At 39.9% G+C, this 15386-nt stretch overlaps 1 protein-coding gene across 1 annotated transcript; it reads right to left on the minus strand.

The window, feature by feature from the left end:
• Positions 1-4340: 4340 nt before the first annotated feature.
• Positions 4341-14535, minus strand: slc35b3 (solute carrier family 35 member B3). Its single transcript, XM_018677612.2, is given in 11 exon segments — positions 4341-5400; positions 6781-6850; positions 8730-8841; positions 9180-9272; positions 9492-9589; positions 9807-9894; positions 9896-9915; positions 11250-11404; positions 11931-12052; positions 12845-13075; positions 14218-14535. Coding segments are annotated over 10 exon segments (1125 nt in total). The 5' UTR covers positions 13061-13075; positions 14218-14535; the 3' UTR covers positions 4341-5249.
• Positions 14536-15386: the final 851 nt, after the last annotated feature.

The raw sequence follows: 15386 nt of genomic DNA on the forward strand, positions 1-15386 counted from the left end.
TGCATTGGGGTGTAATGATGGACTGTGTCGACATGCAGGAGTAGATATGAAACATTGGGAGGAAATTAGATATTATGCCCCCAAGACAACTGCAGCCAGCAGCACATTCATTATTGGCTGGATATTTATTATTAAGAATTTCTCTTCATGAGTGACTGCTGTGGAATATTTTGGCCCTGCGCGAACGACCAAAATGGTGTGTGTGAGGATGTGTGAGTACTGTACAGTATCCGTGTGTATTTGTATGTTGCGTGCACAAATGTTTGCTGTCATTTTGTCAGCGGATGATGACAAGCGGAATACAAGAAGGTTTAGTTTGTCATATGTTAGTAACACATGCACAGACCACACAGACCACACATAGAAAGACAGGAGCGCACTGCTGTACAAGCTCCTCAGGTGAAATTGAAAAATACATGCAGTGCATGTGCAAGAAAACCCTGATCTTGGTTAAACAGTGTGCAGACATGGTCTCCAACTCCATATTTCAACCTGACAGGACTGCATTTGCTGAAACAGTGCTAGAAAAACACTAAACAGCTGCTAAAAACCAAAACTCCCTGCCAGGACTACCACCACCACCGCTCTGCACCAGTTTTAATCACAGCACAGTGAATTTCAAACAGCAGTATAGAGAAGGGCCGCTGTCCAACCTCCCAGAATTTTTATTTCATTTTTTTTCCCTCCCACCTCTCCGCTCTAATCCACTTCAATTATGTTTCCTCCCATTTCTCCTGATCACTTTACAGCTCAACAGCACCTGTGCTAATTGTAGCGGCGATGATTGCTGATATGTTTTGCATCCTTAAAGGAGTTTGAGAGGGGGACGACAGATAAACATCTAGCCCCAGGGCTTTTGGGAAGCGTGGCTCAGCCTAGCAGATGGCCATCATATTATATGAGGAGAGCTTCTCGCAGAGGCTGGGGTATGGGTAGGTTGGGTGTAATGAGTCTGAGGTAGGAGGAGGAAGAGGCGGGGAGTGGGGCTGATGTGGAGAGGAAAGGAGGAAAGGGAAAGAGGCGAGATGGACTGATGGAGGGAGATTAAAGAGAAAGGATAGAAGGTTTGAAGAAACAGTGGTACAAGGAAGAGAGAAAGGATATAAAAATGAGATTAAGGAAGAAGAGAAAAAAGGAGGCATGTATTTGTTGTAACATTTTTAATAAATGAGGAAAGACTAAAAATGTTAATGTGTTTAATAAAATATATGAAGTGAATCTCAGCTCATTAAAATACAGTTACATTTAATTAAACTATCTTGTTTAACACATCATATTGAGAGCTGTAGTCATGACGTCTCATGCAGCCTGGCCTCTGTTCTTCTCCTTCAGCATTTTTTCCACTGATCTTATAAATGTATTATATATGTATTATATATATTTAGGGCTTATGGCAAATGGTGTCCATTTGAGCCCAATAAGAAACATAAATATTAACAACAAAAATAGTTTTCTTACTTCTGGAATAGAAGTAAGAAAACTGGTTTCACTTGAGTTCTGGTCAAGTTGAGGATTCCAAGTCACTATGGCTCCATGTCTATGATTAAACAAACAATATGAAATGTGTTAATTTCTTAGCTGCTGGCTGTACCTTCTTTTATCCTACAGACACGAGAGCGGTATCAATCTTTTCATCTAACACTCTGCAAGCAAAGGATAGTTTTTTTTTCCCTAAAAAATGTCAAAGTATTTCTTGAAAATGTGAAGACCTGCTTTTAACAACTGCTTTTAGCCATATTCTAGTTATGTGAGAGCATCCTCTATTTAACCAAGGGCGACAGGGATTGTGTGTGTGAGAGAGAGACCCACTGTGTGCGTACATGTCTCCAAGAGAGCAGCTGCGTATCCCTCACCTAGCCACCTTGCCGTCCCCAATGAACCGATTGCACCCATAATGAATGGGCTGCCAGCCCTCCCTGCTGTAGCGATTCGAGGTCGGACCACATACTATACAGCAACCTATCTGAAGTGGATCACGTATTTTATAGCAAAGTATTTGCAGAGATTATAAACCTGACACATTTTGTTAGATCGAACAGGATATCCCCTAATTATAAATTAATTCCACACATTCACATTCTTACCATTTCATAGGCTTACTACAATGCCTAAAGCAACTGATGATTTAAAAAATAAAATTGTTTGTCTAATAATAAATAACAGCTGACTTCAGTGGATGTTATATTCCTATGTGGCTTTGAAAAATGGCCCAAATCCTCAGCATTCTAACAGGGGTCAGCCTGCTTTGTTAGGTGTGTTCTCCTGGTGCTAAAAGACAAATGATGTACTTTGCCTTGGGTCAACTGGGCTTTCCCATCCCATAATGACCTTTCAGGGAGCTGGAAGAGAACAGCCGTTCCCATAGCGATGAGGCAGTGCTGTTCACTGCACATCAAAGGTATATAATGACAAAATAATGTTTTAACAGTGCAACGTGACCTCTCTGCCTCTAATGGGCTGTTTTACTGTTCATCAATCATATAAAAACAGTAGTTAATTGAGACGCTGTATATAATAATAAATAAAAAAAATGACTTCTTGAAGAAAATCTTTTTCCCATTTTGTGCTTTTGTGAAACCTGAATCTGCAGCCAAACAAGAATGTCTCCCAAGTCTTTTTTCTGTTTTCAATTGATTTACATGCTCCCAGTCTGTGCAAGAAAAACTCAGCAGTCTTCAGTTTGCATATGTGTACTGCTGTACTACCAAAGGTTCCCTGAAGGAAAGAGGATCTCTGTCAGTTTGTCATCAGATGCAAGCTGCCAAATTTTATGAAAAACCAAATTACTAATTGGCGTAGCGTTAGGTTTCCTGTCTAAAAGAGAGACTGTAATATCTGGGCCTCTATTAGGATCACAGAGAGCGCCACACTCAGCTGCCTCCTGCTGAGCTGGCAAGTCATTTTACACCATGCTATGGCACTGACACACACTTACACACAAAATGATCATCAAGGACAAATGACTTCTCAAACATTGCCAGTGTATTCTTGGCATGCTTAAATACTTCCTTGATCAGATTTTCAGTGTTGGACATGCTTGATGTAATGAAACACCTCTGTAGTGAAAATTCTGTTATTTCTTGCATATCTCCATTGAAGGTTGAATTACATGGTCAGCGGAATCAACACTGGATTCCAAAATTAGAAATCAGTGTCTCTCATCACTTGGCAGCTTTGCACCTCAGAGCAATTATCCATATGTTTTGCACAAGCTTGATCTTTAGACTCATGCTATGTGCTTACATATTTGATGTCAAAAAGCTGCTAAGCTAAGCAACATTGGACACGTTTCTGAACATCATATGTAAAATGAAGCTGTGTGAATACAATAAACATGGAAGCATTTTAAAACTGTCCTCCCTCAGATACCTCAGAGCAGTGCAGTAGAACTTGGCTTTGACACTCTGACCCAGGAGGTCAAATTCATGGTGCATAACCCTGCAATTGTTGTTTTTGGTTGGGCTCCTTACCTGATGCGGCTTCTTTGGTCTTGGAGACTGTAGGCTCCTCCACCGCAAACACTGCTGTTTTACATCCGGGCCATAGCTGTAGACCAACTCTTGTCACCAGTGATGATCCTCGACATGAGATTCGGTCATCCTGGGCCTGCTGATGGAGATCCTGGCAGACTTTGGTCCCAATCTGCAATCAAATGAAACAACATGGAATACTGACTCACAAAAGTTATTGCTTAGACCTGCTACATGCACATTACCGTGGCGCTCTAGTTGCATCAGGAGCAGCCTCAGAACTTTTTGATCACACTCTTAAGTGTATGATAAACAGTGACTTGGATGGGACAAGCAGAGGTCTCTGGGGCTGTGACTACATATTCACTTAATTGCATTTTCCCCATTTAAATCAGGTGCACTGTGATATTTATGCTTAAGGCAGAGATTAGGTAAAAGACAAGTGTATGGGAGAAAGACAGCAAGACACTGGAATTCAGTGTGCAATCATCTACTATAACACAATCATGCAAATGCATCGCTGGCATCATCAATGTAGACAGACATTCATGTGAGTGACACACACATATAGAGGTTATATCCAAAAGTATAGAACAGCCTAGGCACAGTGAAGACTGCTGTTTATTTTCTGTCTAGCAGTGCTATCTTTTTTCTGGACTCCTAATCAAACATGCCTGAGGCCACTGAATGGATAAACACACACACAGTTTGGCAACATTTCAACTGTTCTCCCAAGGGGTGCAAGGGGAAAGAATAAGGGCTGGCTGACGAGACACACACACACACACACACACACACACACACACACACACACACACAGGCACAAACAGACACAGAGACACGCACGCACACAGAAAATACTGGACGAACTTTAAGAGAAGCATCTTAGTTTGTTTTATTGTAAAAAGAGCAGTACTCTTTCATCCAAACACATGGTTAGCAAATAATGGTAGTTGACATTGTGATGTACAGTTGAGCAAATGTCTCTATTCCCAAATGTCACCATATGATCACACGGATTACTCATTTTTCATGATTTGGGACACATTCAGCTATAAATTATCAATAAACTATGAAAAAAAGCCAATTTTATCAAGAAAATGATTATGTAAAACACATCTTTGTTCTGTCTTTCTGGCACGTGCGGAGACAAATATGCCTTTTTCTTAATATGTATTTTCTTTAAGGATGGCAATCAAACATTCATTTCTAATGTGACACATTGACATGTCTCTCTGGATTCTTTCCTTCCAAAATGTACGCTTTTTTCCCCAACCACTCAAGGGTTTAAGTACGAGTCATTTCCAGTGCAAAACTGTGTGATTTGGTTAGCTAAGGCGCTGGCTTCCCTTTTGTCTTAAAGTCTTAAAGTTCTTGGTGGTGTCCTCCTTGTTGGGAATGTTCCTTGAGGGGGCTTGAAGGACTGCTTTGCAAGAACCCACTAGCCATTGATCCCCTTTTAAAAATAGTGATAGTTCCTTCAGTTTGCTGCAAGTACAGTAATTTCAGTCAGTTCTACACCAGTGGTGTACTGATAGATAAGAGACAGGATACAGAGATTCCATCACCCATCATAGTTTAATTATATCAACTGTCTCTGAGGCTGATTGGTGGTCAAACCCTGCAAACCCGTCCTTGGCTCAATGTTGGTGGTGATGAGGCCCGTAGCTCGGGCACATGCTTCAGTATATCCCCTGTGATGGTGGGGGGGGGGACTCTGCATCTGAAAAGATGTACAGTCTGCCTGTGTAGGACTTCCATTATGCCTGTGGGTGCCTCTTATACATTTTGTGAGAGAAATCTGACTTTCTTTCCTGTCAGCAGCCAGCTCCTGAGGTCCTTGATGGAAGGAAGCTTCATTTTCTCTCTGTTTTTACTGTAAACATTCAAGAAGATGCCAAAGAGCACCAGAAGGCCGCCCCAGATGTACCTGAGCAGGGAGAGACAGAGGGGTCATATGTTTTAAAGAGATGGTAGAAATGAAGTGGACTAAAAATGCGAACATGGGTGGATGCTATTTACTGCTATTTAATAACTGGACATACAGTATGAAGTAAAGTGGGGTTCAACAAAATGCTCTTGGAATGACTTCAATCAGTTTTCTATCAGATGTCCTACTTAAAAGGTACCCTATGGAGTTTTTGACCAATAGTAGTGCTATGGAGCCCTGTTTTAAGAGTGGGTCCTTGTTTTTTTTTTCTCGTGCATGCACATACACATGGCTACATGGGAGACACATTCCTGACATTGGTTTCATGCTGTTCCACTGATCTTCAGGTAATGTGCCAAGAAACACAGCAAGGGAGTGCAGCTGACATGAATTAAATATTGGCTTCACAAAAGTTTTATGAAGAGGGAAAGGAGGGAAATCTTGTTTGCATGACAAAACAAACCGGTGACGAACTAGGGGAAAAACCTTAAGTCAAGTAACTTAACAAATGCAGATGGTTCTATATATCCCATGAGAGACCACTCACTGGTTTGAGGAGTAGAAAAATGATGAATGAATGAGTTACCAGATCTCAACCCCGTTAAAACACCTGTGGGAGATTTTGAATGGATGTGTTGGACCACAATCAAAACACCAAATGAGAATATCAAATTGTGTTCTATTCACACCAGTGGAGTACCAGCTGTTGTGGTGGCCCAGCACGGAACTAAGACACTTTACAAGGAGTGATTGAGAAGTTTGTGGCCTAACGTAGAAGGAGCTCAGTGGTTGCACAAACTTATCAATTATCCCTCATATGTTGATTTAGGTTTGGGTTGGTTGTCCCTTGTGACTCAGCTATATTTCATCCTCTCCAGGTTTCCTATAAAAAAGGTATACGCAGCAAATGCTGTGTTTTGTCAAACCAGCAATATACTGATACTGATACTGTATACTGATAATACATGTCTTGGTTTAAAAAGTGTAAACTGCAGCAAAGAAAGGGACCATGAGTCCATTGGAGGGCAAACACCAGCTAGAGGGAGAGTGAAGGTGACCATGAAGAAACACAAAAGTTTTTTGTATCTTGAGTGTGTATGCACATCGAAGGTCATGATGCAGAAAGGAGCAGGAGATGTACAGCAAAAAACGAGACCCTTTTGACAGCACAGGGGACTTAAAAGGGTGAGCAAAAGAGTGAAGGACAAGGAGAAAGAACAGCAGAGTAGCCAAGGTCTGAAAATGGACTGAGGACATGAAAACAAGGGGCATGGAAGCCAAATCAAGTTTTATTTGTCAAAGGAGAGGTCAGTGGTCACACTGCAGACTCATTTTAAACAAGATGAAAACTGATCAAAGTCAAAAGGTGACAATACTTACTGAAAAGTGAAAGGTTTTGTGAAGAACATGAAGGAAAGTACGATAGTCATGGCCTTTCTCCCAGTGGTCACTGCAAAGGAGTGAAACATTCATGTTACCATCAGTGCTTGTTATATTAGTTTACTAGCTTAATTATAAATATGAAACAAAAGCTCAACAGATGTGACTTTCTAGCCAGTATGAGCAAACCCCTATTCAAATTACTAAAATGTTAAGTAATTATACATCCTGTCCATTCAATACAGTTTTTTGCCAAAACTCGGGAAGAATGAAGCCAATTAATTTGAAAAAAAGACACAACAGAATAATTAAACTGTAATGAAAGGTACATATTCGAGAACTAAACGCAAAAAAGTCAGTGCATCCTTCATTAGTTATTTCATTCTTTTATCTTTTAATATTTTGTATGTCCTCCTTTATTTTTGATGGCAGCTTTGATCCTCCTTGGCATGGATAATACCAGTCTTGCTCCACAAATCTGTGGAGAAATGTTCTATCATTCTTCACAAATCATTTTTTTCAGTTGTTCTTTGCTGGAGGGGTTCTGTTGCTCTATCTTGCACTTTAAAATACTTAAAAATGTTTTCTATTGAATTAAAATCAGGGGACATACTTGGCCAGTTTTTTTTTGTTTTTTTTTACTTTTTCCTTCATTAAAATTTAGTGTGTGACCATTGTAATATAGGAAAATTCCTCTCCTGCCAAGCTTCTTAAGACTGAAGTTGTTTCATATATGAACTCCAGACAATGTTCTGAAAATACTCTGTTTGATGTAGGGGAGGGGTGGCGCCCGGATAGAGCGTGCAGGAGACCAGTTCAGTTTAATGCCACTGCAGGAAAAAGGATAGAAACGTTATCAACACACCCACTTGCTCGCCATGAAGTCTCTGGAATACAACTGGCCCTATTCACCCATCAGCTCAATCGGACAATACGCAGACTTTATACTAGGGAGCTGGTGGGGTAACGTCTGTTTAGTGTCTGGTTAAACTGATTTGGACATTTGCGTTCACACATACAGTTCCTCTGGGTAATGTCTAGAAAAGTTCAGGGTTGCGGTGCATATGTGAAAGCTGCTTGGGAATCAACTTTTCATTCAGATTTGGGTATGGGAAAACATGCATTCATAGTGCCATTGATAAATGTCATCTCCCCCACATCTTTTGCACTCATGCAGCCACATAACAGCACATTCCCACCTCCATGTTTCACTGTTAGCACTATGCAGTCACTGTGGTTGTTGTGGCCAAGTCCACACCAAACACCCTGGACCCTATCTGATCCAAACAAATGTATATTGGTTTTACCAAAGAATGTGCTCCCAATATTCATAAGGTTATGTGAGCAAACATTTTCTTCGCTCTTGTACCCTCTCCAATCTTTACATGTCATCACGATCTGATTTCCTACTTGTTCCGGCAATTCCTTATCATGTGGAGATGCTGCATTACATATACGCAAGGTCAAAATTAAGGAGCTGTGGTATTCACAAGTCATCATATAACCTTACCCATGTAAAAGGTCTGTAAATCATATGTGCAATCACTTTTGTTGCAGTGATGACAGGTAAACTGACTTGTTGTGCTGAGGTTGCACTTTGGGGCCTGTGTTTTTGATGTGATCTACCTAGCTTGTTTGTTTTCAGTTATATTTCAAGACCAAATAGTCTACACTTCCAACTGGTGTAGTTCTGAATCATCTACATTTTAATTATACTGCACAGAGGTGTGCTCAGTTTTCTTGCATACTGTATTCAAAGAGATATGTCTCATCTTGGATTTCAATATAATTATGTTGTAAGATTTTTTAAATATACTGTAAGTTACAACAGCTATTTTCTGTCCTTATTTAAACCATGCCACCCTTTTGTAATGATTTTTTTCCCCATGGCAAAAAAGAAGGGCAGAAAAGAGAGGAGCAAAGAAATCTTGATACACTGTTCCTCTGACCTGTTACAGCAACCAGGGCACCAAACAGCTTGATCAAGGCCAGCACGAAAGAGATGCCAAAGTAACCCGTAAGAGAGAAGAAGAACGCATAACCATATGTCTTCACAGGATGCTGGGAGGAAGGACAGAATAAAAGAGCAAAAAAGAGAAAATATAATATAATAAACATAAAATGGAAACATGACTGAACACTACATCCTCCAGATGGAGAAGGATATATGACTAAATTAAAAAGTAACTATCAGGAGCAGTAACACATCAAATTATAATAAGACTATAAACAAAAACAAATTAGCCCCTTTATCTGAAAAAGAGACATCGAGATCCAGTATGGTTTTGCAACTGAAAGACGCAAAAGAATACATCAACGACCTCTATGATAACAGAGTCTATATGCAGCTGCATGAAGTACCAGGGGTATGTATACATATTGTCTTAGGCTATACTCACCTCTGAGCAGAATGCCACTGCTGTCCCCAGCCCACCCACACAGAGCAGGCCTGTCAGTATGTAGACAAAACCGATGGAGTACGAATACAGCACCTGTCAACACATCACCATATGTTCAGTCAGTGACATCAAACAGAATTATAAGTAGCACAATTCTCATAGCCAAAACATGGGAAACAGTCTGGTTTTGATGTCAGTCAAGCAGAGCTACATATTCTGCATCATCTTTAATATTTGTGTGCACTCATCTACTTGTCAATTGACTTATATATGTTACTGAGTACTTATATATTTATATTATAAACAGGGTACCATTTCAGAGTTGGAGCCATTATGGAGTTTCATGGCTTTCTCCTGCACATTTCCAATGGCAGCATCTGCACACAGTGCCAGAGAGATGAGGAGAACACCTGTATGCCACACAAACATGCACATAGACATATTTTTAGGACATGGAAATTAAAACACAAATAAAATAAAAAGATGAGGTAAGGATTTTTGCACATTTTTGCAGTCTAACCTTGAGAATACAGCATAATGATGTGGATATTTGTTTGACAGCAGTGACAGTATTAGAGCATTTCTGTGAAACCACTGGTGTCTGCTGTTGGATCTAAGAGATATTACCTGTGACATTGAAGTTGGGGGCCACTTTGCTGTCAGCTAGCGTAAACCAGATGAGTCCCAGACTCATGCACAGAGCAGCGGACACATCAGGCCAAATTATAGCGTTTACCTGTGGAAGACAAAGTATTGAACAATTTATGGTAAAGAAAAAAAATGTCCTCTAGATACAATTCTGAAATCCTAAATTCCCAAATTATGCTAAATCAGTTTTGACTTTACATAGGTAATCAAGGAAAAACAGGCAATAGTCATGCCAGTGAGCAATCTAAACTGATACTGGCAAAAACTTCCATTGCACAGTTTAAATATGTCTCCATCTCTTTTTTAAATAAAAGAAGTTGACACTGAATTCAGGTAAAAATGTCGCTGATAAAAGTTTTTACAAAGGGTACTATTCACAATTCAAGGTTCCTGAGGTTGTGCACGTAACAATGCACAAAAAAGCTGCGTGAAAATGAAAAAGTGAGGGGGAAAAAAAACAACAGGATGAAGGAACCTTCCAAAAAAAGGCTGATGGATGGATGCCTTGAGGTTGACAAGGGGACGCAGCATCAGGTTGGCTGTGGTCGGCTTTGATTCCCTGACTTGCCTTTGAAGGGCCTCACATCAGATATAGCCCCCACACCCGTACCTCCATCCATCTGCCCTCTCTCCCACTTTCTTTCCTCTTAGCATTCTAAGTTAACAAATTCTGTTTTCCACTTGAGCCCTTGAGGGACCACGGTCCTCACATCTATCCATCCAGAGAGAAACGGAAGAAGGCAAAAAATGCTCAAAACATGTCTGACGTTGAGGACACAGAACCTTGAGAAGCCTGGTGTGAGGATGAAAGGACAGACAGAAACCAATGCAGGGAGAAACACTGAATACCGCCAACTGGCCTCTGACAGCTGAAAACAACAGACATGGGTAAAAATGAGGTACCCAAAGTTAAAAGGTGGTCACTGCTTCAAAGGCACCATGTGCAGTGACTGAAAAGAGGTGTAAGACGTGCTTTCTCCAAAGTCCAAATCTCTTGACTGATAATTACAGTCAACTCATTTTAAGTTCACAAAGGAAGTCATGTAATTCGAAACATCAGTGCTTTGAGTAATGATGCAACCTTCATTTTCAATGATTCTTTTAAAAATCCATCAAATAAAAATAGTTTTAGTTTAACTTGTTTTATAGAATTTGGATTCTGAGAAAAAAAAGAAATTGGTAAATATACTGCAACAGACAACTTCAGATTCCAGAATGATGAAGACCGAGGATTAAAGAGAGAGCTGCAATATTAATTGCCACAGAGCAGCACATTAATTATATAATATGAAAGATCACGTAGCCTGAAATATCAAAATTATGTAACGAAAAAACCAAGAAGTGCCAGTACAGGTACATACATGTATGTAGATGCATCTGTAAGGTCTGTGTAGAAATACATATATAGCAGAATCAGCTGACCTTGTATAAACACTCCTCCAATCATGACAGGGATGAGTTTACAGCACTTGAAGATGACCTGTGTAGGGTAGTTCAAGTAGCCCAGAGAGGTATTGGACAGGCCCATGGTTCCCACTGTTAGAAATGCTATTATCATGTAGGTCTTCCCTGGTATCCTGGAAGAAGTAAGTTTTTAAGGTAAGTTTTGCTGTTGCATAGCCAATTATACCATTAACAGCTGTTTATAACCAGTCTAGAAAAAAATGTGCAGCGTCGAACTTCATTCCTTTAACTATCAAGATCTGTCTCCAACAGTGGAAAGCAACACCAACGATAACGCTTGTTTTACTTCTATTTCTCTCACTTCTTTTCTTCCTCTGAAGTTAGCAGGTTAACCAGCTATCCTTGGTCTGTCCCATCTCATAGTAACACTTTATGACAGTGAGTCACTGTAGTGTCCAGTCTGCCCTCAGTCCAACAGGAGAGGATGAAGAAGCATCGCTGCCCAGAAGGGTGTATTCTAACTTGTCTTCTCAATGCAATGATGGCTGAAGCTCTTGGTAAGTAAACAGCTGTTAAACGCTAGTGTTGGCTATGTAGTGATGGCAAAAACTTACATATAGTACCTTTAAATGTAAACAATAGTATTGCAAATGAAACAAAACAAAGTTGCAAATGAATGATAGATGATATTAGCTGTACCTTCTGCGTTTGTCCTGTGTGAGCTGAAGCTCCACTAGTCCAAACATGGAATAAAATCCAAACTGGACCAGAGTGAGGTACCAACCAAAAGGCTTGAATCCTTCCACAGAAAATATCAACTCCTGGAGGGAGGGACGAATAAAGAATCACAAAGCAGGCATGACATCATTCTTGTGAAATACAAACTTTGTCATCTGAGTTGTCTTAGATGCCATCTGCACCATCATTTGTGTTCCAGTTATATAGACAGGATCACAACTACATTTGTAAAACAATACAACATTTTATATATACACAAATGCACACACACACAAACAAACAAACACACACACACACACACACACACACACATATATATATACATACATACATACATATATACATATATATAAAACATGATCAAGCAACTGTGGGATGCACTACAACAAACAAGATCCATGGAGGCCCCAGCCCACAACCCACAGAATCCGCTGCCAGACACCACAGGACACCCCCAGAGGTCCTGTGTCTATGCCCCGACAGGTCAGAGTTAATTTGGCAACATGAAGTGGACCTACTAAATGATAGGGAGGTCCCACATATGCTTGATCAGCTTGGAATCTGGGGAGTCTGGGAGCTAGGTCAATGCCTTGGGCTCTTTGTTGTGCTCCTTGAGCCATTTCTGAGCAGTTTTGCTGTGTGATGGGTGCACTGTCCTGCTAGGGAGAGCTGTTGCCATGGATGTATGCTTGGTCTGCAACAATGTTTAGGTGGGTGGTACAAGAACCCAAGGCTTCCCAGCTGAACATTGCATTATAACAAAATGATCAATGTTATTCACTTCATCTATCAGTGGTTTAATGTTGTGGCTGATCAGCACATCTACATATGCATATGTATGTGTATGTGTGTGTGTATCTCTCTTCCTTTGTTACCTGCAAGTATCCATAGACGAGGTAAAAGAGGAAGACCCCAGCTACACAGATGAAAAACTGTGTGGGGGCGCTGAAGCTGCTCAGGTTGATTCCCAGAACTCTCAGCTCCTCCACAGACTTGATGTGGGGTGACATCACCTCTGTTGACGATGGAATGGAGATTGAAATGTGCTTCCGTGAACTGTTGTAGCCCACCAGGCCATATTTGGCACTCATTGTGTTTATGGCTGGCTGTGGGAACATAAAGAGATAATCAATCAGTGGTCATCTTGGGCATCATTTTGTCCTGCTCAAGCTTCAAGCACATTCTTTGTCTTAGTAACAGGGAGCAGCGTAATTCTTGTAGATTGGCAATGCAGATAGAGACATCTTTATATAAACCTGAAAATAACAGGGGAATAGGACAAACTTTGCCCAGTGTTAAGCTTTCATCATCTCATCTAAGAGTTCTACTAAGATAATGACTATTTACAGGCTCATTTTTATGACAACATTAATAAAAGTAGGCATATTCAAATGATCAGATGAAGCAACTTCCTGTACCATTTTCATATGCAGATGGTTATCATGTACAATGTCATGCAATGAAGTGAACATAGTGTAAAGGCTTCCCCAATAATGCCAGTGACTTCTTTTTTTTTTTTAAACACAGTCTGTGTCACTGAAAACTTTAGAATATGCACAGACCATTAGTGCATCTAACTATAGTCTATTTAAGATCAGACAGCAACTGCAAAATAACATGATTGATACAACAGATATCATGTATTTAAAAATTAATTGTGAAATGTAAAGCATTCATATTGTTATTTGTTATTTTTGACTACTATATTTAGAGAAACTATGTTGTTTTTCGTTTTAAAATATAGCTGGTGTTGTTCCCTCTGTTATTGTATTACCAATCGCAGCCGTTACTCAATCGCATGCAGTATGTACTTTATGTTACACACAAGTCGTGTCATTAGCTCTAGATATTAGGATAAATGAGAGGAAAACAAATATTTCTGCTCTACAGCGTAAGTTTTGATCTCAACAAATTGTACCGGTCCAAGACGCCGAGTCGCTGCATTACATTCAACTAAACGTCCACCACACTGTAGATTTGTAATTGATTGTATGAGAAATTTATTACATGAAAAATATATGTACAGAGAGTATGACGTTAGCTTGGCTACATGAAGCACCCTGTTGCTAACGACTTAGCTTACGTGGAAGCTCTCATTAGATTAGCTGGCGTGCATTAAGCCACTAAAGACAAGTGCTAATTCTAACAATGGATGTCAGTTTATGATACGATCACTATTAGCGACTTATTTCACCGCTGGCTTTGATTTGTCAACCAAACAATAAAGCTACAATAGAAAGCTTGCTACCTTCAACAATACTTCCGGGTTTCTTTACGTTAGCTTATCCTCGTCTTCAGAGGCGATGCCGGTGAAAATAATTTCCCTGGACTTGCCGGCTTCATCTTTCGTGTATTCCAAACCTTCTCATATTTCGTCTTCCCCGTGACAATCAGCAGAAGAACGATGAGAAGGCTGCTAGCTTGCTAAAAGCTACCGGCACTTGCTGCAGTGGCACAAACAGCCAACAACTTCCGCTCCGACCTCTGAAGTGTAACGCTATTGGTCCGCATAGCCACACACTGTGGCAGGTAAACGAATTAAAAGTATAACCTCAGTGCGCTTCAGTTCGGTTTTAAATAAGTATAACTATATCAAACCGTTTAAGAGAGGAATAGAAGAAGTGATTTAGTCAGTGCTCTTCGGTTCAAGGAAAACGGCGCAGGCTCCATGACTTGTGAGTCCATCTTGAGTTAAATGGTGAGTTTGCCGTCCCTCCCACAACTGTCGAACATATCGTTAGCTAAATACAAATCTGCTAAACCCCATTCAGCAGCATTGATAGGCTTCTTCAAGCACTTTTTTTTTCAAAAAAAAAAAAAAAAAAAAAAAAAACAATTTGAAGATTCTTATTACATTCTAATAATGTTGTTAATATTTAAAGATGATCATTTAATGGACAATCAAATTAATTACGTGACTCACACTTCTCAGAGCATAACACAGGGACCTTAGGACGATATTCAGAGGTTGAGTGTATTTCAGAAGGGACAAGTGTACTTGAATACAACTGCAATGTATTTTGTCACATGTCGTGCCACTTCACAACTGTACCTACAGTTAACAGGGAAATATTGGTCTTTTTTCTACACTATTTTTTGACAATGGCAGTGGTCACTTCGCAAATTAAGATTTTACAAACAGAAAAAAATCTGTGCATTGTGCATTGCCGTAAACTACCCAAATATATGTGAATTTCTTTTTTTTCTGCTGCTAATTCGGAGGTACTTTTACTTGAGTGAAATTTAAACTGCGTTACTTTGTTTGTCATTTGTGATAATGTGTATACACTGTGGTATTGCTACTTTTATATAAGTAAAATGTCTGAGTACTTCCTCCACTGCTGAAAACCTTAGTGTGAGCCCAAACCCATGGTGACACATAAAGGCCAGTTGATGATAAACAATAATAATAATAAA

This window comes from Lates calcarifer, linkage group LG24 (genome assembly GCF_001640805.2).
Source record: "Lates calcarifer isolate ASB-BC8 linkage group LG24, TLL_Latcal_v3, whole genome shotgun sequence".
Taxonomy (NCBI): Eukaryota; Metazoa; Chordata; class Actinopteri; family Centropomidae; genus Lates; species Lates calcarifer.